Below are 24,907 nucleotides of genomic sequence, written 5' to 3'. Positions count from 1 at the left end.
AGGCTGACTCCCTGTCCAGCCCTTTGTCCCCCTAGCCTTTCCCAGGGCGTCAGCATCCCATCGGGCCTTGGGACTGGCCCCTAAACCTGCTCCCAGACCTCAGGCTGAGAGGTCTTTCCTTCTCTCCCTGTCAGAATCCATCTTCCTAGTTAAACCTTTCCTGGTTCCCAGGCCTTCCCTTGCCAGCACCTCCCCTGTGGTTGTTACCACCTTGGGACAGTTTTTCCTGACTCAGTACCTCAACTTCATCAGACTTAGCCCCCTCCTCCCATTTATAACAAATGTTTCGCTTCTGGTTATGCTCAAATGAAATCTATGGGTAATGCAACCTTCCTAGACTCATAATTTTAAGTCAACCTTTAACATTCCATTTGTGTGGAGGCAGGATACAGGGAAAGTAATCCATCTTGAAATTATTTATTTCCACACTAAGTTCCTAGAGTCCAAGGGTGGAATATTCCTGAAATCATAATTCCGTAATGATGTACCTATAAAATTCCCATAAATGCAATAGTCACCAGAGTGACTGACATAATCATGTTTTTATTGGCCATTTGGATGCTAAGAGCAGTACTGCCAGCAGCCTGTGACCTTCGGCAATGGTGTCACCTTGTGATGTCTCAGTGCTTGGAACAATTGTCTCTCTCCCTCAGTGTGCCCTGAGATCACTTTCCTAGAAAATGTATTTAAACCACGCTAAAACAAAAAAAAAAAAAAAAATAGATCGTTTATGCTTATATATTCAACCACACCAGGCCCTAGAGTCATGTAGTTACAAAGGTGTTGTCATGTTTGAGAACGCCTATACTCAGCAGTATAGGGACAGCAATCTCGGAATGCCTGTAGAGGCCCCTCTTTCACTTGGACAGTCCAAAGCGACTCCCAGTTTCCAGGGTGTCCTGCAGACAGAGTTGTACCGCCTAAGTGAAAGCCCCTTGTTAACTCCTCATTTTCTGCCAGAAATGCAGGAGGGCAAGATTCGTACCTGCTTTTCACTGGTGTGTACACCACAGTCAGCACCTTGTCGCCAGACATATGCTGCAGTCAGTGAGCGAGCGTGTGCATGATCCCAACAACATGAAATTCCAGCCACAAAGTCAGGCAAGACATGCTAGACCCAGGAGAGTGAGCTGGCATTTAACTCCTTTCCTGGTGCTGGAGGCCCGCTGACCTCTGTTTTAGTAAAAGCAACTTGTAATTATAGCTCCCGACAGTGTAGAGTTTCAGCTCCCAAACCTCTCCAACCAGGGGAGTCACCTCACCCTGTACCAAAGAGACAGTGCTGGCCGAGAGGCCGTGGCTTGTCTTTTTTTGGAAAGTCGGGCTGGTCTGCTAGAAGAGTTCAAAGCACTAATCCAGCGGCTCCCTCCTCTCAACAAGTGTATGCTATATTTACTGTCTCTACACGATGGGGAAATGAAGCTTGCTGGACGGAGGGCCATATTTAGCTGAGTCTCGATCCTGTACCTTGTGGGGTCAGCTTAGATAAAACAGAACCCTGAGACTTGAGCCTTCTCCAGGAGAAGTCTTTTTCTAGTGTTACTATGAGGCGACATGCTGGTTCCGTCCCCTCCTTTTAGAGAGAGGAGGTCCTGGTCCATGAAGGCCCTCTCACTGCCCCAGCTCATCATGTACATTTCCTGTCCTGTTGGGCCAACTAAAACTGGTGTTATGATCAGCCAAGTGGCCACAAAGAATGTATCAGTGGAAAAGCCCACAATTTGGGTCTATAGCTCCAAAATAATTGATACATTAATAGAGGGACTGACTTGTTAAAACACACACACACACACACACACACACACACACACACACACACCCCAAAGATGAGACACTGTACAAGTTGGAAAGCAAGTCTTCAAGTCCAATACTCCTTTGACTAGGGCTAATCAGGCCTATGACTGACAAATAGAATTTCACAACTAAAATGAAGACTGGAAAAAAAAATAGGAAGAGAAAAGGCCAAGTATGCAAAAAGGTTCTGAAAAACAATCCTTTCTTAGGAATTTACAGTTCTCTAAAAGGGATTTCTCCTTCCCAGATTTCCTTTAGTTTAGCAGTAGTGAGAGGTAGTAGAAAGTAAGGAGTCAAACTCAGAAAACTCAGTGGTGATGAGCTTTGAACCATATTTATCAATACAGTCTCCACCGGGCAAGGGGGCTTATCCCAGTTTCTTTGAAAACTGAGTTGTTGTTTACAGAGCTGGGGATCACAGCTGAGGTTATACATACACTCAGTCAGCACTCCGCCACTGAGCTGTGTCCCCAGCCCTATTTTGTATTTTGAATTATGCATATGCAGTAGAGAGTGGGATGGTATGTGCACATGAGTACAGGTGTCCACGGAGGACAGAGGCATCGTAGCCCTCTGGAGCCATTGTAAGCAGCCTGACATGGATCCTGGGAACTGAACGCAGGTCCTCTGAAAGAGTCGTGTGTGTTTGTGAGTACTGAGCCATCTCTCCAGCCCCTCTCAAGATAGAGTCCTTTCGTTTATGGTGCTGGAGAATCTAACCTGGTACCTGTCCATGTTAGGCAGGTGCTTCCCCACTGATTAAGATGGAAAAAAAAATGCTATTTTCATTTGACAAAGTTAAATAAGAAACAAACTCGAAAGAGACCTATCGTTACCACAAAGGACTCTGGAACGTTTGTAAGATCTTGTTGGACTTAGGACGGACCCTTTTCCTCCTCCTGAGTTACTCCGTCTGTGAGCCCGAGCCTGCTTGGCCTGGGTATGCACCCTTTTTGAGGGCCCGGGTGTTTCCAGAGGGCAGGGTGCCTATTTGGGGCTTCTCCTTGGAAACAGATGTTTCAGATAAAGAAGGCGGCTGCTGGCATTGCAAAGTGACAGTTGCTGCTCCGTGTGGAGCAGGGTCACAGTTGGCAGGGAATTCACGGGGGTCACACAGCTCGTCTATCTCTGAGAATAGTCAGCAGCTGTTCTGGACTTAGAAGACTGGGCTTGCCTGAAAGAATCAGTCCTCTGTGGCCCACTTCCCCTTATCCCAGGCTGTCACAAAGGGGAGCTTGTAGACGCTGATAATGGACTCTATCCTGGATGACTGGGGAGGGTAGTTTATCCCTGCAGCATTTTTCTGGCCTTCTGAGCATTTGTCGCTGACAACCTCCCATTTTACAAGGAAACTAAGTGTCCCAAAATAAGAGGCTTGACCCAAGGCCACACCCCCTGTACCTGTTCAGACCTCTCCATCTGTAAGGCCTGACTCAACTGCATTTCTGATATTTTCTCTTCTTGGTATCTCCTAATCACCACGTTGATACATACACCACTCTGACTTGTAATGGCGTGTCCATACACTTCTTTGTCTGCCTGGCCATGCACTTTCCCAGAGCTAAGGATGGTTGACATCCAGTGGCACTTCCTGCCCATGCAGTCCTCCTTGGGGCTAACCTCGTGTGTGTTTCCGCAGCAGCCTGCAGTTCATCCCGTCTCGATGGTGTATGGTGTTCAAAGCCCTAATGTCTTACAAGGCACATCATGGATTGCTCATTCATTTAACTTCATTTCCTGTTTTTTTGTTTGTTTTTTTTTAAGATTTATTTATTTGACGTGCATCAGTGTTTTGCCTATATTTATGTCTGTATGAGGGTGTCAGATCCCCCTGGAACTGGAGTTACAGACAGGTGTGAGCTGCCATGTGGGTGCTGGGAATTGAACCCAGGTCCTTTGGAAGAGCAGCCAGGGCTCTTAACTCTGAGCCATCTCTTCGGCTGCCTCACTGCCTGATTTTTACCTTACATCTTTCATGAGAGAACTTTGTAAATGTTTCTAATACATTTTATAAATTGGATTTTGAGCCTTACCCTTTCTTCAGGCCCCGGATGATGACAGCTCCATTCTGAGCACTTTGGGGCTGTTTAATAGTGTTTCTTGGATTAAGCATTTATCTATTCACCTGATCAAGTCTCTACCTCGATCTGTCCTATTGTTGTATATGATCATCTTTTTCTGTTTATGTCTCAAATATCCAGCTGACTTATAAGCTCTAGCAGACAGTGAAGTCCTTTATTTGTGCATGTATCCTTAGGACATCCCCATGCAGTGTAACTTCAACAAATCTTTGCTAATGGCTTTGGAGTGGCCAGGGTGATGGAATGTTCACTGGCAATACACAGCTGAGGCAGGTTGTCCCGTGTCGGTGGGTGATGAGAAATTTCCTATGGATATGTATTTTAAACAGATATCCAGAGACCAGCCAGATGGGAGAGAATGCCCAGGTCTGCAGGAAGGAAGCGAGGATTGTGCTGAAGAGGAAAGGCTGGTGTCTCTGCTGCCTGGACCCCGTGTGCAGAGGCTCTTAGGACCCGGACTTCAGTTCTCCGCTGCTCCTGAAGATCCGATGTTTCCTCTGGGAACACATTTCTTCTCTTGTCTGGGATTCTTGTCGTGTCCTGAGTGTATGATCATTTCTACCAGTTCTGCTTTTCAATATTGTGAAACCTACTCCATAAGCTATCAGAACATGGGTTTTTAAAAACTGGAGCCTCTGTGAGATAGCCAGTTGGTAGGAAGCTGAAGAATTCCCTTAGCAGTCCCAAAATCCTGTTGACGGAATTCAGTATTTTGATGTTGGCTAATTGTCCTTTAATAACATGGAGCTGTGCGCCCAAGAATGTTCCAGTTAAATGTCTAAATGCCTATTTTAAAAATTAGAACTAAAATATATAATTGGTTTACTAATTAGGAGGACACAGGATTCTCGGTTGAGAAAGTTCTGACTTGGATAAATGGTCGTTTAAAAGTAAGGGCGCTTGTTCTGTATGTAACTCTCAAGGTGTTTCTGTTTACAGTATTTAGTGTGAGATGACAGACTCCGCAACACCCCCTCACCCCCCACCCCACCCCACCCCCGTGTCCTCCGTCAGACCCACCATTTCACGCTAAGTCCGTGTAAACACAGTGCAGTGGGTAGAAGCCGCTTTGGTGAGGCTGGGTACTGTGTGCACAAGGGATAACTTAGTTTTTAATTTGCTCTCTATTATTAGCCTCCCAATTACTCGGACTGGATGAAAGCAAGAGAGATCTCTTTCTTAAAATAACTGCCAATTATTTAGCCCAAGATGGCAGGCAAGAGCAGTTCATTCTAGGTAGTTTAGCATCACTTACTTCCAAGAAGGTCTGTACATGCTTTTGTTTTTTTTTTTCCATTCTGTTTTTACAGCTATGTAATTATTCTAACAAAAAAATTGCAAATTAATAGATACCTAGAAAGGATCGATCTAATTTTCCTCCCGTATGTCCAGGTCTGTCACTGGGAAAAGTCAGGACTCTTTCATAAAAGCAGTCAGTGTTTGGATTAATGTGACTTAGCATTTCTAGGGAACTTCGAATCCAGCTGCTTTAACTTCCTCTGCACAGCCCCCTGAAGAAAGGGTACAGAGTTCTGTTTCCATGATGAAGTAAACTTGGTTAAAAAAAAAAACTTGGCAGTCTTTTAAAAAAAAAATACAGATATTTGTTTGATGTTTCCAATAGTCTTAAGCTGGTTGCGTTCCAAAGTGCCCAATTAGTACAGCGTTAACAAATCATTTTCCTTCTATTAATCAGAAAAGCATGTTGCCCTCGAGACCTTGGTTTGGGTTTTGACGAGAGTGTAGAAAATTTTATTTCTCGGGAAAGAAACTTCTCTGTAGCTGCCAGGCCATAAAGCCAGGAGCACAGGGCCCTGGGGACCTTGCAAGGATTGCGGAGGATCTGGAGAGTTGGCTTCCCCTGAGATGCACCCGAGTCCTTTCATGCGCTAGGTGCGGGCGCCGAGCACTTCCGTGGCTTTGTCTTATTTATTCCGCCTCGTCCTGGGGGATAATACCCGTATTTTGTGTCTGGGAGAATTGGAAATCCAAGTGTGGGAGAAGAATGATTTTTAATGAGAACACCCCACCCTCCAGAGAAAGCTAAGCGCAGGTTTGTTCAGCAGTTTCGAGTCGCTGGGTGGGATGCTCAAAGTGTGGGCTTCCTGTTCGATCGAGGCTGCCGTGTGAAAGACATACTCAGGGCAGCTGTTTAGATGACCTAACACTCAAGCTGACTTTCTAAAACAGGGTTTTGGGATTGGTTTTTTATTTATTTTATGTATATGAATTTTTGTCTCATGTATGTTTGTGTACCACGTCTGTGTCTGGTACCCCCAGAGGTCAGAAGAGGGTGTCCAGTCCCCTGGAACTGGACAGATGGCTATGAGCTTCCATGTGGGTGTTGGGAATTGAACCTGGGTCCTCTGCAAGAGCAACAAGTGCTTTTATCCCCTAAGCCAGCTCTCCAGCACCCCCACGTTGTATTATAAAATCAGAATTATTAATGCATACTAATTACCAATATCATGTTTTTCTGTGATGTATCCATACATTCATATTTATATTTTGGTTGTATCCACCCTCCCAACCACATGCTTTTACTCTCCTCTCTCCCCGGGTCCCTTACCCTTCCCTAGCAGTCCCTCCCTACCTTCCACAAAAGACAGAAAACATGTTGTCTTTCTCTGTCTGGCTGATTTTGCTTAACATAACAAACTTCCAGCTCTGTCCATTTTCCTGCAAATGACATGATTTTGTTGAATGAAAGTCTGTTTCATATATATGCATGTTGCATTTTCTTCATCCATGTACCTTTTGATGGACAGCTAGCCTGATTCTGTAACTTGGCTGCCATGGGTAGTGCCACGGGGAACATGGGTAGACATATCCCCACTGCATGCTGACTCTGATTCTTTTGAGTGTGTACTCTGGGGTTTGTATAGATGGCTCATGTGGTAGTTCAGTTTGTAGAGGCTCTGTGTGTGTGATTTAGGACTTCCTTGCCGTTTTTCTTAGTGGCTGTCCTAATTGACATTCCCATCAACAGAGTATAAGGTTCTGCCTCCCCAGTATGCCTAGCAGCATGGCTCCGTCTTGCGTCCTTGCTGATAGCCATTCTCACTGGGGTGGGGTAGGGTTTTAGTGTCATTTTGTCTTCCTTTTCCTTGACTGCAGATGTTCAGCATTTTTTCTGGTGTTTGGCTTCTTTTTAGATAGGTATATGATTGTATTATTGCTCACGTTATATTTTTGGATTTTTCTTTTTTCTTTTTTTTTTTTCAGTCTCCAGGCTATAGTATGCTGCAGACCCACTCTGCTGCTCATTGTCCCACGACTGATACCTCCCTTTCTCACCCTTTTAGGCCAGAATAGGAAAAGTAGCTCATGGAGTACACTGCACCAAGTTGTGCAGGAACTTGGCCTGATTTCTAAACACAGGGCACAGGTTTAGTGAAAAGCAAGGAGAAACCCCCACAGTGAAAAGTAAACATGAGGGGCAGGAGAGATGACTGCCCGGTGAAGAGCACTGGCTGCTCTTGTAGAGCATCTCCTGACCTGTGGGCATCAGGTATGCATGTGGTGCACATACACACATACATACACACACACACACACACACACACACACACACACATATATACACACACACACACACATATATATGTATATATACATATATAGGCAAAATGCCTCTACACATTAGATAGATAGATAGATAGATAGATAGATAGATAGATAGATAGATAGATAAAGTAAATAAATAAATAAAATAAAGAAGCATAAAGATTGTAGAAGTATGGAGATAGCATTTCCCCATTGTCCTGTTCTGTCAACTCAGAAAGTTCCACCGCCTGTGGCTATAGAGTATATGCCCTTGGATGAGCCAGCGAGATGAATAAAGCTGCCTGTAGAGTATATGTATTGTCATTTGAAAGACTCACAGAAAAATAGAAGAGTTAACTTCCACAGACAAGGATTTAGATGTTACACGTCAGCGATGGATTGAAAACATTTGGGAGAAATAGATACATAACGTGCAGATCTTTATTCCTGCCATCATTCCCTGACTGTCTTAGTTGGGGTTTCTATTGCTGTGATGAAACACCATGACCAAAAGCAACTTGAGGAGGACAGGGTTTATTCAGCTTATGCTTCCACATCGTAGTTCATCACTGAAGGAAGTCAGGACAGGAACTCAAACAGGGCAGGTACCTGGAGGCAGGAGCTGATACAGAGGCCATGGAGGAGTGCTGCTTACTGGTTTACTTGTCATGGCTTGCTCAGCCTGCTTTCTTATAGAACCTGGGACCACCAGCCCAGGGATAGCACCACCCACCATGGGCTGGGCCCTCCCCCATCAGTCACTAATTAAGAAAATTCTTTACAGGCCTGCCCACAGCCCCATCTTCTGGAGGCATTTTCTTAATTGAGGCTCCCTCCTCTCCGGGGACTCCAGCTTGTGTCAGGTTGACATAAAACTAGCCAGGACACTAAGAAATATAGTAAGGTAACTCTTTGTGATGCATTAGGCACTATAAGCAATGTGTCAGTGATTTAAGATGTACATGAAGGTGTATAGTGATTACATTTTATAGAAAAGACTTGGAGCATCTGCAGATTTTGGTATCATGGGGTCTTGAACTAGTCACTCACAAGTAGGGGAGAGATGCTGGAATTGAAAGTTATAATGAGAAAAATGTCAGATGGCATGAAAGGAAAATTCTTCAGTAGGGAAATAATACTGCAGAAACTAAATGGACGATCTTTTAAAATATCCTCTTAGTTCCACATTTATACTGTTCTGGTAGTAAAGTGGGTCCCTTAAGAAGGTAGTCTTCCTTCCAAAACCAGTTTCCATGAAACCAGATGAGTCCAGCCACGACAGAAATGGAATCCCGATTCTACTCTCTTGCTAGAATGTAAGTAGAATTTAGTGTCACAGAAAATAGTCCATGCAAAATGAGATAGTCACTGCATTGTGTGGCAGAAACTAAAACACCTATGAGGAAGAGAGCCATGAACTAGCCGTGTAGACCATGTAACAGTCCAGTGTAGTCAGGAAGAGCCATGAAGTAGCCGTGTAGCCCATGTAGTAGTCCAGCGTAGTCAGGAAGAACCATGAAGCAGCGGTGTAACCCATGTAACAGTCCAGTGCAGTCAGGAAGAACCATGAAGCAGCGGTGTAACCCATGTAATATATTGTCCAGTGCATTTTGGTGTGGAGAGATTACCAGGCCGACTGGACAGGGTAGTTGCAGAGCAGAATGCATTGTTTGATCATGTGTGTGGCTTTGTGGATGTGTGCAGTTCCAGGTGTATACATGCAAAGAAAAAAACACTGGCAACTACCCAAGAAAACATCTGGGAAAGGGAAGTGGGAGGGGTTGTGACATAATCTTTGTCTTTAACATCCATGTGCCACATACACAAAGGGGATGGGGGGAGGGGGAGGACAAGGAAAGCATAACTAAGAGTCTCGCTGGGCGAAGGTTCGTTAAGCACTAAGAATGCTGCCCCACGGTCAAGCCCCCGGTTGGAAGCCCAGCGTCGTTACCATGACGGTCCATCCTCACAGGTTCTTCGCCTTCTGTGCCTCTGTATGTGAATCACTCAGTTTTAAGGATGAAGTCTGTGGAAGACCATGTTGGTCCATACGTGGACATTGTAATATTTGCCATACAGAGTCAGTGTGTGTTATTAGGTTAGAATACTTAGCATCGAGCTCGCCTTGGGTCTCCGTACAAACTTGGCAGTGACAGCCTTAGGAATCACAATGTATTCTCCTATCTCTTCCCCTTCCCACTCTGTGTGTGTGTGTGTGTGTGTGTGTGTGTGTGTGTGTGTGTGTGTGTGTGTGTGTTGAGATGGGAATCTCACTATGTAGCCCAGGGCTGGCCTAGAATTCCCCACCTCCTTTCCTTAGCCTCCCAAATGCTGGAGTTACTGGAGTGTGCCACCACACCCCTCTATTCTCTTAGTTTTTATTTGATTTGTTAATTGTACTAATTTTTTTTAAAGAAAAAAAGAAAAACAAAACCAAATGGAATCATCTTATTTCATGGAGAGAGACATTCCTGGATGTACTTTTTGACCATGTGACCCAATATATTTATTGCTACTAATCTATAGACACGTAAGTGTAAATAATGACTTTTCCTTTTCTTTGTCCATAGGAAGACTATGATCGTCTGAGGCCTTTATCTTACCCCATGACTGACGTCTTCCTCATATGCTTCTCTGTGGTAAATCCAGCCTCATTTCAAAACGTGAAAGAGGAGTGGGTACCGGAACTTAAGGAATATGCACCAAATGTCCCCTTCTTATTAATAGGAACTCAGGTGTGTCTGCTTTGATTTTATTCATTTAAGAATAAGCTCTCCAGCTATAATTCCTCTCATTTTTTTTCTTTTTTTTGATTTTCCGAGACAGGGTTTCTCTGTGTAGCTTTGCGCCTTTCCTTGAACTCACTTGGTAGCCCAGGCTGGCCTCGAACTCACAGAGATCCGCCTGGCTCTGCCTCCCGAGTGCTGGGATTAAAGGCGTGCGCCACCACCGCCCGGCAATTCCTCTCATTTTTACATAAAACTAATTCCCCAAAATTATATTAGTATCTTTAAAAATCTTGTTTTATTTTTTTTAATATGTGGAGATTAACTGGGACTGTATGCACTGGTTTCTTTTAAATACATATTATAGGACATTATTGATCTTTCTTAATTAGATTGATCTCCGAGATGACCCCAAAACTCTAGCAAGACTGAATGACATGAAGGAAAAACCTGTCTGTGTGGAACAAGGGCAGAAGCTAGCAAAAGAGGTAACGAGTCACTGCTGGATTTCACACGCGCGTGTGAAGTAACGGCGGAAGCCAGCTGCGCTGTGCGTTGTGTCCCAGGCACTGCCGGGTCCTCTCTCCCACTACCTCCCTTATCTCGGCACTGACACCATGAGGGACGCCTGTTTCCATGACGAGGGGGGATGGGGGCTCTTAACCGTCAAGGACACTTGCCTGAGATTCGGCAGTAAAAAAATGGTGGAGCTGGGCTTCCGGGCTACATGTCTGTTTGTCTCTGCGGTGCTTGTAACTGTGGTGCCTTTAAAGCCAGAAGCAGGTGCTGAGGCTTCACGCCTTTCTTAATTATTGAAACATTTATACTGTGCCAAAGTAGGCTGTGCTTTCAGTTACGACTCCTGCAGGTGCAGCGGGAGTGACATTAGGTGACAGTTTAAATCTGTGGCTAAAGAGAAAATTATGGCTAGATTTCTAAAAATTATTTACAGATACATAGAATACCTTTTAACTCATAGTTTCCCTTACCCCAAAGCTAGGTGTTTTATTTTATTTATTTATTTATTTATTTATTTATTTATTTATTTATTTAGGGTTTTTTTTTCGAGACAGGGTTTCTCTGTGTAGCCCTGGCTGTCCTGGAACTCGCTCTGTAGACCAGGCTGGCCTCGAACCTCAGAGATCCACCTGCCTCTGCCTCCCAAGTACTAGGATTAAAGGCATGTGCCACCGCTGCTCGGCCCAAAGCCAGGTTCTTTTCCTCTCCATCTGACTATAAGATCATTGGATTCTTCTAATTCTTCTCCCTCCTCCTCCCTCTCCTCTTCCTCTTCTTCTTCCACTGGCTTTAATAGGATTTTTGTGTAAATACTACCTAATAAGATCTTTTAAAATATACTATTTGGAGATAGAAAGAAACAAGAGAACTTTCTGGAGGATAGCTTTTCTCAAAGCAAAGAGAAAGGATATCACCAGCAAATCACTTCAGAAATTCCTTGCGTTTGATTTTATAATCTTGGGGAAAGAAGGAATTTCTAAATGCATAAAGGCAAAAGTTATAAATGCAGATGAGTTGACTGCATAAATATTGCTATCATATCGGATTCCAGAAATAAAAGCCAGGTTGATTTGTAGGGCATTAACATCTTAGTATGCAGGAACCCCTGGCATAAAATGAGTCCATCAGAAGAGGACATATAACCCAGCAGAAAAGTGGGCTAAGAGCATCCACCCAATCACCAGGTCTGAAGAAGTGAACATGAGCTTCCACTCCAAGAAGAAGGAACAGAAATTGTGCACCCTTGCTTTCCAGGTGACAGTACAACACATGAAGTTCCTACCCAGCTCTTACGGAAATAACTTTTTTTTTTTGAGGGAGAGAAACCAACCCTTGTAGTGAGCATAGAGCTAGAGTGCCAGAAAACAGTAAGGGGCAGAGCAGCTAGGCAACCCTGAGAAGCTGACTTGAGCATGATTAACGTCTACACAGGGAACAGTCACATCTGGGCTCTTCCCACCTCTGCCTTTACTGTGTCTTGGATATGCCAACTGCCTCCCACATTGGTCTCTGGGTCTTGGCTCCTCGGGTTCCTCACTGTTCACCCTTCTCAGCTGTGGAGAAGGCGTCCCTGGCGACCACCATCCTGGCATTTCCCTCTGCTCTTTCTCCCCGGCACCTAGCTGTCTGTTCTGTCTCGCCCCACAGCAGGACCCCTTCGTCACTGACATGTCCTCAGCACTTAAGCACTTGCTTAATGTGTAGCGAGGATCTAATATTTGGTGAATGAATTTTTCATAGAGAAATCTGGAAGGCCGTACACTAGTATTTTAACAACTGTCTCTCTCTGGGTATTGTGAATATGGGTAATGAGGTTCTTTTGCATAGCTGTATTTTATAACTTCCTGTATAATGTGTTGTTACTGAGTTGTAGAAAACTGTTTTATATAATTGTGGCTTTTTTTTTTCTCCTTCCCAGATAGGCGCATGCTGCTATGTGGAATGTTCAGCTTTGACCCAGAAGGGTTTGAAGACTGTTTTTGACGAGGCTATCATAGCCATTTTAACTCCAAAGAAACACGCAGTTAAAAAAAGAATAGGATCAAGATGTATAAACTGTTGTTTGATTACGTGAGAAAAGTCTGTAGTGGCCAAGGAAACTGTCCATTTCTCCCAGAAAGCATTTGAAATGCTACAGCAATGTCCTGACCTCTTACAATGAAGAAGTTTAACCTGAGCGGGGAGGGAACCTGTCCTCAGCATTCTCCAGAGTTCACTGAGAATGTTTCTTAAAGGTCTAAGCGGCAGCAAACAGCATCTGAAGCCACAATCTACTCTAAATAGTTTATTTCAACTAGAAGGTACAATCTCTCAGGGGTTTCATAGTTAAAAAGCTACAATCACATCATGTTGAAACGACATTGAAAAAACAACAGTGCTGTAAATGGAAACGCTTGGCTTTGACCAGACACATTTCTGCACAGCCCTTATGGAATCTGCACAAAGAAATATCTCCTCCCCTTTCTCCTCTTAATTGTTCTTGTATGTAAGTTGCTTTCTATTCCAGTATATCCAGAGTGGTGAGCTCACGAGGCCAGCCACGTAGCCAAAGGTCGCTCCAAGTGTACAGGAGATGGGCCACACCTGAGGGAAGAATTATGAGATCAAAACCAACCAATGTTTCATTATTACTTGAGCACAAATTAAGTGTAACATAAACATTTCTATAGTGAAGCTTAATGTGCTTTCTTAAAGAATGCCAAAAGTTTAGTAGATCATAACTGCATTTACCATGAACACTAAAAATGTACACATTTTAGTTAATGTGCATTAAAGGTAACAAGGCTTCTGGCGACTGTAGATTTAGTTTGATGTTCCCCAAATTGCATGAAATACATGCTAAAGTACAAATTTAAAAGTTGGGCCATAGTTTGCCATAATCCTGAACTCAGTTTAGCTCTCTGAATGAGTTGGTCATTTTTCTAATTCCCACTTTGGCTATGTACATCAAATGAAACAAGAAGTGAGTAGACTGACTGAACCTTAGGAACTTTTCAATTGTGTCAGAGGGAAGACACAGAATCTAAGCATGTTACATGGAACGTGTGGGTACTCTGCTTCCATGAGCTGCAGGTACTGTAGCCGCAGAGGGTGCAGCCCACAGCTTATGCACACACCTAGAGTGTAGGGCAAGCAGAACACTACAGGCTTCCTGATGGTTTCCCCAGCCATGCTACACTTCATTAAACCAGAACTAACTAATGGTGATTTATTTTATGCCACAGACAGGGTATGTGGGTCCCAAAGTAAAAAGCCCTGTGTGAAAAAATCTTGGAAGCAAACTTTGTTTCTTTTGTAAAGCTTATTTGGTGTACTAGAGCCATTTCTAACCTTTCTGTGAGGAATAGGCCACCAGAGTGCACTGGAGGCGAACCACCATGCAAACTGGCTGGTACCATGTGGCTTTCTTCCTCAGGCTGCTGTGGATCTGCCTTATTCTAAACGCCATGCAACAGACAGTCGTGGTAGACAAAGCTTCCATGCGAACCACTCACGCAGTTGGGAAGCATAATTAACCCATAGAGTGTTGCCGGCCTTTCTTAGGTTTCAATTTGCTGTTGCTTCAACTACGACTTCCTTGTCTTTAGCGAGCTTCTGTTATCTTCCAGGATTTGTGCTTACAGCTTTGTCTATTGCACAGATTGGGTAATGGAACACTAAACATTGATACTTGAAAATGACAGCCTTAAATGTTCATACCAGTCACAAATCTCGATGTACTGTCTTGCATGTGAGCTTTGTAGGAGTTTTTGAAGTATAAGCACCACCCTCTCCCACTTGGCAGTGGACAGTCTACTGGACAAGAGCTTTCTCTTGGAAGTGGACGTTGGATGTCTTTTTCTCCAAGCAGTGGTGGTTCACATTAAGCATCATGGCCTTATGTATGCTCAAAAGGGATTTCTGTAACTTTCCCATTCAGTTTTGGTCTGTTTTTAGATAGAATTGAAAGAACCTGTATACTGAGTTAACATGCTAGCTAAGTTGTTACACCAATATGAAGGAATCCCGACAGTAAAGTATTATTCATTTCCAAGTCGCCTTTGGAGATTTGATGGGTTTGGGTTTTGGCTTTTCTCTTTTTCCTTCAAATCTACATTTGTGAAACCTTGGACACTTGGTGTATTAGGCAATGAAGTTAAAGTCAAGAACGTTCCTGCTCCAAGAGAAGTGGATCAAGAATCTGGAAAATGCACTGGTGTCGCCTTGGTTTCCTCATGTTCTGACCATGGGACATCTCCAGTGTCCTCCCATTCATGAGCTCTTTCCACTTTCTCCTGACTCACAGCAGACATGTTGACATCTCTCTCTTCACTCTCCTGACTCACAGCAGACATGTTGATATCTCTCTCTTCACTCTCCTGACTCACAGCAGACATGTTGACCATCTCTCTCTTCACTCTCCTGACTCACAGCAGACATGTTGACCATCTCACTCTTCACCCTCCTGACTCACAGCAGACATGTTGACCATCTCACTCTTCACTCTCCTGACTCACAGCAGACATGTTGACCATCTCACTCTTCACTCTCCTGACTCACAGCAGACATGTTGACCATCTCTCTCTTCACTCTCCTGACTCACAGCAGACATGTTGACCATCTCTCTCTTCACTCTCCTGACTCACAGCAGACATGTTGACCATCTCTCTCTTCACTCTCCTGACTCACAGCAGACATGTTGGCCATTACATTTGCAGCTTCACCCTCTCCAGATGGTAAGAATCATGTATATAGAATTCTCGAACTCTAAGCCGACGATTGTATCATCTGAACCTGAGGTGCCTTAGGTACTCTATTTACCTTGATGGGGTTTGGAGTTTCCCATTGCTTGTTAAGAGCTCTTTGTGTTGGTTAGTTAGTATTTCTTTTTGCAAAATCTTCTCTGCCACTTTAACCAAAAAACCAAAGATTTGTTTTCTATTCATGAGCAGATTATAGAGAAACTGCCTTATTTTCAGAAGCATATCTTCATTAAAGGCTTAGGTTGCAACAGAAATTCAGACTAATCTCTGGAAAAACTCTTTCAAACTAGTGAAATACCGGGGAAAGAAATTACTTTTCAAAACTATTTTATTAACATGAATTGTGCTAGTGAATGCACTGCTTCAAATAAGGTCATGTACGAAAGACTGAGAAGAAATTAGAACTGATTGGTGTTTGCACAGAAAATTTGTTCGAAAGTCCTTTAACGTTTTTAGGGGAATCTGGGAATCTAGTAGAACTTGGCTAATGTGTGCCCTTACTCTATCCTCACAGGAACATTGTAGCTTACTTGCGATGAATTATCATATTTCCAATAAGTAGAGCTTGAGTTTGTGCTATTTGTTATGAATTATCTTAGTTACTTTAGACACTGCTTCCATTTGAGTTTTAATTATTGGTTTTAAATACCAAATTAAATACTGGTTTGTTGGTTGTTGCTTTTTCAATGACTGTTACTTCAACAGCGTCCCTTTCCTAACGTATGGGGTCATAAATAAAATGAAATGCACAGTTACTATTTATGGGAATCACTCAACTTCTTCCCTTAGTAATTTTTATTTAGTCCCCTTCCCTCTGCTTTGAGACTGCTCACCTCTGGCAATGTGTGAGCACCTGCACCCCCCAAAAAGCTCTCTGTCAGTCTGAGTGTGGAAAGAACAGCAATCCCTGTGGCTCCAGCCAAATTCTGATTTCGGGTACCAAAATCTATTTTAATCACTCTGTGACTTCAGTGTGGTTCATTGTTCTCAAACACACACACACACACACACACACACACACACACACACACACACACACACTTGCACACATCCTTTAGACGGCTGCCATATTTCACTTCCAAAGAGTATGAAAAATGAAATAATGTTGGTTTAAACCTTTTTCTCCTATAAGGGGTTAAGGCTTGGAACACTCAGCAATTCACTGTTATGTAAAAACTCAACTCAAGACATCCATGCCATCAGCAAAATAAAATGTCCCAACTTTTCACATGGTTCCCTAGTGACGGTCGAGGCTTTGTGCCTACAAGAGTGCTGGTGTGACTCTCCTGCGACACACGAGTCCTTAACTGTTAGTCTTTTTCCCCTCAGTGGCTTCTTGCAGCTTTCTTACGATTGCTTCAAAATGTTTAAAACCACACCACAGCACAGAATTCATCCAACTTGTCCAATCAGCCTGGTTTGATTATATTTTAATAATGAGATTTTAAGTTTTCCATTTAAAACTATTTCTGTTTCACAGAGACATTTAACATTCTTTATGATACAATAATATTTTAAAAAACCTGTAGTACCTATGACCTGTTTCAGCTGCAGAGAGATAAATATTTCTCCAAATTATGATAATCTGAGGTTGCTATATATAATTACTTGGTTTTATGTAAGGAAAATAGGAAATTGAGAATACAGACATTCATATTAAGGAAGTCATTCATAGGGTTTGCCACCAAAGTGACAATCATTTTATCTAGTTTCTTTTATTTTCAAATGTTTCTTAAAAATCACTAAATGGAAGAAACATCTCATGTTACATAACAACATAATGCAATGCAAGTAGATAAAATTAGTAAGGTTATCAAAGGAAAAACCTATTTTAGAGATGAGCGGCTCTGTCGGGTGGAATGCCAGCATCCTAGTTATGCATAGAGCACCTGCCTCTCATGCCAGCACTCGGGAGGCTGAGGAAGAGCATGGTTAATTTGAAGACACCTAGGATGCTGTCTTAGGGTGACCATGCTGTAATCAATCACCATATCCTGAAGCAACTTGGGGAAGAAAGAAAGGGGTTGTTTGCCTTACACTTCCACATCTCTATTCATCATCTAAGGAAGTCAGGACAGGAACTCAAACAGGGCAGGAGCTGATCTAGAGACCATGGAGGCACACTGCTTACTGGCTTGCTTAGCCTGCTTTCTTAGAGAACCCAGGACCACCAGCCCAGGAGTAGCACCACCCACCATGGGCTGGACCCTCCCCCATCACTAATTAAGAAAATGCCCTATAGGCTTGCCCCATCTAATGGAAGCATTTTCTCCACTGAGGTTCCCTCCTCACAGATGACTCTAACTGTGTCAAGCTGACTTAAAACCAGTTAGCACAGTTGCAAAGCAAGACTGTATTTCCCAAAACCCACCCTGGGCTGGAGGTGCCTGCCTGTGACCTTGTATTTCAGAGGCTGGCATGGTGGCCAACAAAGGAGGGTCACCATGAGTTTGAGGCCAGCCTGGGCTACAGGGCAAGAGACTGTCTCAACAAGAGACACCCCCCCCAAAAAAAAAAAAAAAAACTCCACAAACAAACAAAACAACAAACAAAACCCTCAAACAATCCCCCCCCCCCCAAAATAAAAATGCCTTGCTTTTAGGGAACTGTTATGTTCCTTCCTATAAATCAAGTGATTGTGGGTTTTTTCTCTTTATCACTTAAGACCCCCCAAAAAAGGTCTGTTTTCTTAAAGTAATAAAAAAAATAAAGATTTTATATTACCTTGCGTAGAATTTAGGCAAATGAAACCTGTAATAAGGTTTTCTTTTTCAGAAATAATTTCATCTTCATAAGCAAAAAAGCTCTTTCAAAATATATACCTAAACTGCGTGTGTGTGCGTGCGTGTGCGTGTGTGTGTGTGTGTGTGTGTGTGTGTGTGTGTGTGTTATGTCAAACACAAATTGTTTGAAAGAACAGTGTGGGCTGGGGCAGACGGCTCAGCAGTGAAGAGAACCGGCTGCTATTCCAGAGGACCTGAGTGTGGTTCCCAGCACCACATGGAGGCTCACAACCATTTTAACTTCAGTTCTGGGATCCAACACCCACTGCTGTCCTCTGTGGACACAGCACATACATGCAGACCAAACACGTAAAATAAGTAATCTAACAAAATACAACAATATAAAAAACGCAATAATACAAAAGGGTGTCCACTCTTGTTTTAGAAAGAACTGTTTATGTCTTAGGAAATGTTCCAACACATCTATACAGTGTGAAATATTTCTCAACAGTGATTAAGAACACTGATTTTGGTATTAGATAGGATTTGAATCTTGGCTTTAAGATTTACTAAACGTAGCCTTGGCAAGTCTTCGAGCCACTGTGTGCTTAGTTTCCGTGTTTGGTATACACCCTGGTACCTGCAGGTGCTCATACATACAGCAATAATAAATATCAATGTAAAAACCGGATGATCCTTTTTCACCAGGATAGAAGGTATTTATGAAACATTCATTTTCTAAAAATCACAAATATCACAAATTCTTGCATAATTTGAAACTAGAAATCATAGGATTATAACTGAATTGGTTACTGTAAAATGCTAGAGTAGAGATAAAACAAAGCTTGCTGATTTGAATGAGTGAGGACTTAGGTGACTTTAGGTTAATTGGCATCTCCCTCACTGAAGGGGTATACTGTATTAACGTAAACTATTAATGTATAGACTGGGAAAAGTAAGACTTACAGAAGATGGTTCAGGGTTAAAGATGCGCTCTTTGCTCACTGTAAGCTGTGCTGACAGGACTGAAGCAAGACTTTCATGAGAGACGGGACTGGCCAGGATAACTTAGGGGTATGCGTGCATGTGTTCAGGAGTGTTGACTGTCACTTTTGACAGAGTCCTGGCCAGGAATTTACCGCTCCACAAGTAACTTCCTAACTGTGTGTTCTTGTAGGAGGAGAGAGGTCAGAGGAAATGCAGGTCCGTGTCCATTTACAGTTAGCAAACTAGAGCCAGAAGAGCCGGTATCATTTGTGTTCCTACACCAGACTGTAGCATTTGCGTTAGGAGTAGCCAGCACAACACACTCAAGAGCAAATTCAAAGGAAATGTAAATCATCATTTGAAGGCAGTAGGTTAGCAGGCCTCATCAGATGAATTCTAACAGTAATTCAAATGGAAATTTGTTCAGGACAATAAACCCACTAAAAAGTAGCTTGTGAGAGACACAGACCTGGCTTGCCCGAGTTTTACAAACTTCCTTTATGTCTAAAGAGAGAGCTAGTAACCCTTCCTCTGCAGAATCATCAGTTTCTCCCTATTTACTCTGATGGCACCCACATCTGGATGCTCATAAACACCTGTAACTCCAGCTGAGGGATCCAGTGTCCCTTCTGGACTCCATGGGCACACACATGTGCACAGATACACACAAACGCATAAATAAGTCTTTAGAACAAGTAAGTGGAACGAGTCAGAGAGTGATAGGACATGACACCTGTCACCTTCCTATAACCACATGCTACACATGTACACACACTCAAGAAAAAGCATGAGATTTTCAGACACAAAGGCATTGTAAATTAGCTTTAAATATGCTTCTATGAATGTATTAAAGTTTGGTCTAAAAATACAGACATCACCAGAGTGATACCGACATTTAGAAGAAACAATGTGGGAAAGGAAAGCAATTTAATACTTAAGCTATTCTAAAGAGAACACAGCTATGGCTTTAGAGAAAGAAAGAAACAAACACTGTGTTTCAGTCTCCAGCAGTGAAGAGGTTCATGGTGTAGGTGGAGCTTTTGTTTGTATCCTAAATCTTCCTTTTGCCAGTCAAAGACAGTGAACACGGTGTGTACTCTTCCCTCCCACATTTTGCCTTTGTGGTGGTTAAGAACAGAAATGAGATTTACCTTGCATTACAGTTGCCATGATTACATTATCTTTGGCATAGCACCAAGACCCATCCATGCCTGGTACATAGAGACCTACAAGTGACACATGTTCTATTCATGTCTGAAATGTCACACAGAATTGAACATGATAGGACATTCAAGTGAATCAATAAACTGGTTTAACAAACTACCAAAGAAACAAAAGGAAAATAACTCACTTAAGGACTGCTAACAGAAAGAACAAGACAGAAAAGAGACATTGAGAACTCAGTATAAATGAGGAAGCTTGCATTTGTGTGTGCTCAAAGTGCTGTCAGTAAACCACTTTTCACAGGTCACAGCAGCAGGGTAGTTAGCCTCCTAACCTGCTTTCCGTAACCAGTCTTCTTTTGCTGGCTTCTCCACAGTGAGGTCTTCCTTCAACTGCACTTTCCCCACCTATCCCTACTAAAATCATTGAAGGCTCACATTAAGTTGAAAAGAAGTTTTCAATGGCATTCACTTTCAATGGGCCTTCCCTGTCACTCACTGAAGAATCCATTTGAAAACTACAAGTATGCTTGAGATTTCTCATTATAGAATGCAATCAATGCCTGGCCACAGGAACATTATACAAAATCAAATTTGAATTCGAAGTAGAGAAAATGGCATTAAAACACGACAGGTTTTGTTGGCTCTGTGTGTTCGTACATGTGTGTTTTTAAAGAAACCAGACGTTCCTGTTTCTCCAAAACATAACCCAGAGATGCTTGCTTTGAACATAATTTAAACGTATCAAATTTGTGTTGGGCTACAAGGAACAAAGAACTAAACTCTCTTTTTAATATCATGCTGTATTTTAGAGAGTAGTTTATACGGTAGCATCTTCTCATGAAGTTTTGCTCTAGCAAAATCTCCACATTTAGGAAATGCCATTATCCCCTATCTGCTTTACTGCTGCTCTGGCAGATTCTGTCAACATCATGAGCCAGTGAGGTCTTGTTCTGTGTAGTCTGACTTCCTGGAAAACAACAATAGCACCACAAAAACTTTGTTTGCTGAAAAGGAAAGTGGAGAGGAAAAATGAAACCTCATCGCTTCTCTAGTTTATTAGAAAACAACTAAAAAGAGGCAAGTAGGAAACTGACTAGAAGCTTCTGAGACATGTCAGTTTTATTCTTCCCCCATGAGTACGCATCACACTTTAAAAGGATTACAGTGAATAAGCCAGCCATTGACTTGCAATACTCTAAAAACGAACAATGAAATTCAACAGCCAGTGTATTCCAGCTGAATGAAATGTTTTCACTAATGAAGACTAACGACTTGGAACATACTCAAATTAGCTAACTAGAAAGTCTGTTTTAAAAGTCCCTAATTCAGAAGCTGGCTCAGTGGGTAAAATGCTAGTCACAGAAGCGCAAGAACAGGAGATCTGATCCCCAGAACTTACATCAAGCTGGATGTGGTCGCCCACACAGCTGTAATCTAGGAGATGGAGATGGAGATCTCTGGGAGCCAGAGAGCCAGCTAGCCTGGGGTATGCCATGACAATGAGGCCTCATCACCGGACTTCTATATGTGCAGTAGTACACGTGTGCTTACGAACATGCACAAAGATTAAAAAGTCAATTCCGTCAGTACATGAAATGGTGAAAGGAGGATCAGATGTTCGAGGCCAGCCTTGGCAAGTCTGGGCTACAGAGTGAAAGCCTGTCTCAAAGCCACACCTCCCAATGTCATAGGTTAAGGGAAAACTACAATAATTTTTTAAAAATTTGATGTTAATTTGAATCTAGCTCATTCTTTATTGTAAGTAAGTGCAGAGGGAGAAAAATTAGTAGCAAAAACCCTGAATAATCTAAAAATGGACAACTGAACTGTGAATAATGTCTTCTAAGCAAACCCAAACACATGCTTTAACCGGCACATCTACTTTCCACAATTTTGCTTCTATTTCTGTAATCTTGCAGGGAAGTTCTAAACGTGTAAGATCAAACTTTTGCACACTAAAGCAGGTAATGTACATACAAACTGACCTTTTGCCAACTCGTTCAAGTTGATGCCCCACTGTGCTTTAGTTTTATTAATATTCTGTCTTTAGATTTAATCCTATTAACTGAAAGTCAGGAATCTAGTAGTCTGAAACAATTCACGTGCCTTCTTCAATAAGTTTGTCCTCCAACATAAGTCACTACCACTCTTCAGTTGAAGAAGGGAAGTATGGATGACTGACGAGCTGCCAGCTCGATCCCCAACATGGGGAGAAGCAGGACTTTGCTTCATGAACACCAAAACCTCCACAAGGACATCAGTACTACCATATTCTCCAAATCTCCCGAGACTTCTACCGTATAACAATCGATCAACATGGGGAGGGCAGCTCACCAGAATCACTGAATGTGAAAGAAAAACTAAACTGTCCAAGAAAGAGAACATCTAAGTGAAGGCACAAAAATGGACCCCAAAATAGGCAGTTATGTCCAATAGAAAATTCAGGTCCTATAAGTGAGGCATGTATGAAAGATTTAACTCCAACCATTTGTTACCTAGGAATATACCCTACGAATTAGGCAAATGCAGACATTTGCTTAAGTGTGACAATAATAAAATTAATGCTACTACTAGTTAACGGAAAACACTCTAAATGCCCATTCATTAAAAACTGATATATTGCAAGGTGGTGGCGGTGCACACCTTTAATCCCAGCACTCGGGAGGCAGAGGCAGACGGATCTCTATGAGTTTGAGGCCAGCCTGGCCTACAGAGTGAGTTCTAGGACAGTCAGGGCTACACAGAGAGACCCTGTTTTGAAAAACCAAAAAAAGAAAAAAAAAAAACAAAACCTGATATATTATTTTAAGAAAATAAAATTCCTGTTATATAATTCTTCGCTAACATGTGGTAACACCGTAATATGAAGTTTAGAGGGAAAGCAGATTAAAAAGAACATGTACTTTATGAGCAGTATGCATGGAGAGCTGCAAACGTTACCATCAGAATACAAATGGCTGTTTTCCCTCAGTGGATAGGGAGAAAAAGCTAATTTTAATTTCAACTTTCTATAAAAATTATTAATATAGCTTACATTTAAAAGGCAAATATATTTTCTCTTGGGACCAGAAAATATTCTCTTCATGTTGGAAAAAATGTACATTTACTTTTAATACCATTGTTCTTTTTAGGAGAAATTATCTTAGGAAAAATTCTTGATGCTATAGATTCAAAAGTGTCTAACAAAGCAGTGTTTATTACAATTTATAATACTGACAATAAACTAAATGATCAATAGTAAGTCTATTATACTATAAAATAACTATATAATAAAGTAGCATAGTATAAAGCAATGAAAAATTAGTTAAACAAGATCTTGGGGACAAAAAAAGGAAAGGTTTGGTGTCACAGTGATGTGTTTGTGTGTCAAGCTGACGAAGTACGGCATGTCCTGGTTAATCTTAATTGTCAACTTGACAAAGCCTAGAGTCATCTGAGAAGAAAAGCCTCAACTTTTTTTTCTCAGCTTGTACTGGCCTATGGGCATGTCTTTGGGGCTATCTTGACTATTAACTGATGCAGGAGGGCCCATCCACTGTGGGTGGCGCCATCCCATAAGCTGACTAAGCATGAACCTGGGAATATGCAAGCCAGCAAGCAGTGCTCCTCATGGTTTTTGTTTCAAGTTCTTGCCATGAGCGCCTCTCCTGGCCTCCCTCAATGACGGACTTTAACCTGGAAGTGTGAGCCAAATAAATATTTCCCTCCCCTAAGTTGCTTTTGGTCAGTGTTTTATCACAGCAACAGAAAATACTAGAACATGGTGACATACCTGTAATTCTGATACTAGGGAAGGAAAGGTATGAGGATCAGGAATTCAAGGCCATCCTCGAATACAAAATGAATTCAAGGCCAGCATGGACTACATAAGATCCTGTCTCAAAACAACTATATTTTAAAAATTAAGATAATAATGCTTGGTGTGGTGACTCATATCTGTAATCCTACTAATCATGAAGCAGGAACAAAAGGATCATAAGTTTCAGGCCAGCCTGGATAACAGAACAAGTTCAAAGTCAGCCTAAGCTATACAATGAGACCTTGTTTCAAAGCATCAAGGGGTGAAGATATGGCTCAGTAGTATCCCATGTACTATCAAGCTTCCTCTCAGATTACTTGCCTTTATTTTTAAAACTACTTGGGAACTTGCAGGACATCTCAGTGTATAAACCCAACAATCTGTTTGATTCCTAGACTCACCTGGTGGAAGGTGAGAACCTCTCCTAAGTCCCACTCATGTACTCCAGCATGCATGCACCCACAGACATATGTGCACATGAGATAAAGAAAAATGTAACAAAGCTTGCTTTAGAAATTACTTTGCTATATGCTTTGTAATAGAGTTCAAAGTAAGTATTCAATGTAGCAATCAATGTAGTTAAGAAAATATAATCTAAGATCAGAAATGTAATAACTAAAAAAGAGAGAGAAAAAGTAAAAGCCTTCTGTATGTATTGGCAAAATAAGCTTTTAAAAGTTTAAGAGCAGGGACTGGGGAGGCGCTGCTCTGCAAGATGAGGTCCTGAGTTTGGATGTGAAAAGCCAGGCAAGGTGACACACATCTGTAATCTCAGTGCAGGAAGGGGAAGACAGCAGGATCCCAGGGCCTCGATGGCCAGCCAG

General features: G+C 42.2%; 2 protein-coding genes across 8 annotated transcripts in view; one reads left to right on the top strand and one right to left on the bottom strand.

The window, feature by feature from the left end:
• Positions 1 to 16,163, top strand: part of Rhoq (ras homolog family member Q) — a 37,962-nt gene extending 21,799 nt beyond the window's left edge. Inside the window, exons 3-5 of one of the 2 annotated variants that reach the window (XM_059248440.1) lie at positions 9,992 to 10,156; positions 10,540 to 10,635; positions 12,585 to 16,163. In XM_059248440.1, coding sequence (XP_059104423.1) covers positions 9,992 to 10,156; positions 10,540 to 10,635; positions 12,585 to 12,740 — 417 coding nt within the window. In that variant the 3' untranslated portion in view covers positions 12,741 to 16,163. The remainder of the gene's footprint in view (positions 1 to 9,991; positions 10,157 to 10,539; positions 10,636 to 12,584) is intronic. The other variant, XM_059248441.1, reaches the window with a different exon arrangement.
• Pigf (phosphatidylinositol glycan anchor biosynthesis class F) overlaps positions 1 to 24,907 on the bottom strand; it is a 53,064-nt gene that overhangs the window by 10,765 nt on the left and 17,392 nt on the right. Inside the window, exon 5 of one of the 6 annotated variants that reach the window (XM_059248438.1) lies at positions 12,929 to 13,249. The exons of 1 other annotated variant lie outside the window; for it this stretch is intronic. In XM_059248438.1, the coding sequence (XP_059104421.1) occupies positions 13,192 to 13,249 (58 nt within the window). In that variant the 3' untranslated portion in view covers positions 12,929 to 13,191. Of the gene's footprint in view, positions 1 to 12,928; positions 13,250 to 21,064; positions 21,289 to 24,907 lie in introns of those variants that run through there. 4 more of the 6 variants (XM_059248435.1, XM_059248439.1, XM_059248434.1 and 1 more) reach the window with 4 other exon arrangements.

Source organism: Peromyscus eremicus, chromosome 22 (genome assembly GCF_949786415.1).
Source record: "Peromyscus eremicus chromosome 22, PerEre_H2_v1, whole genome shotgun sequence".
Taxonomy (NCBI): Eukaryota; Metazoa; Chordata; class Mammalia; order Rodentia; family Cricetidae; genus Peromyscus; species Peromyscus eremicus.
Note: the sequence above shows the minus strand (reverse complement) of the source record. Positions and strands in the feature narration are given on the sequence as shown.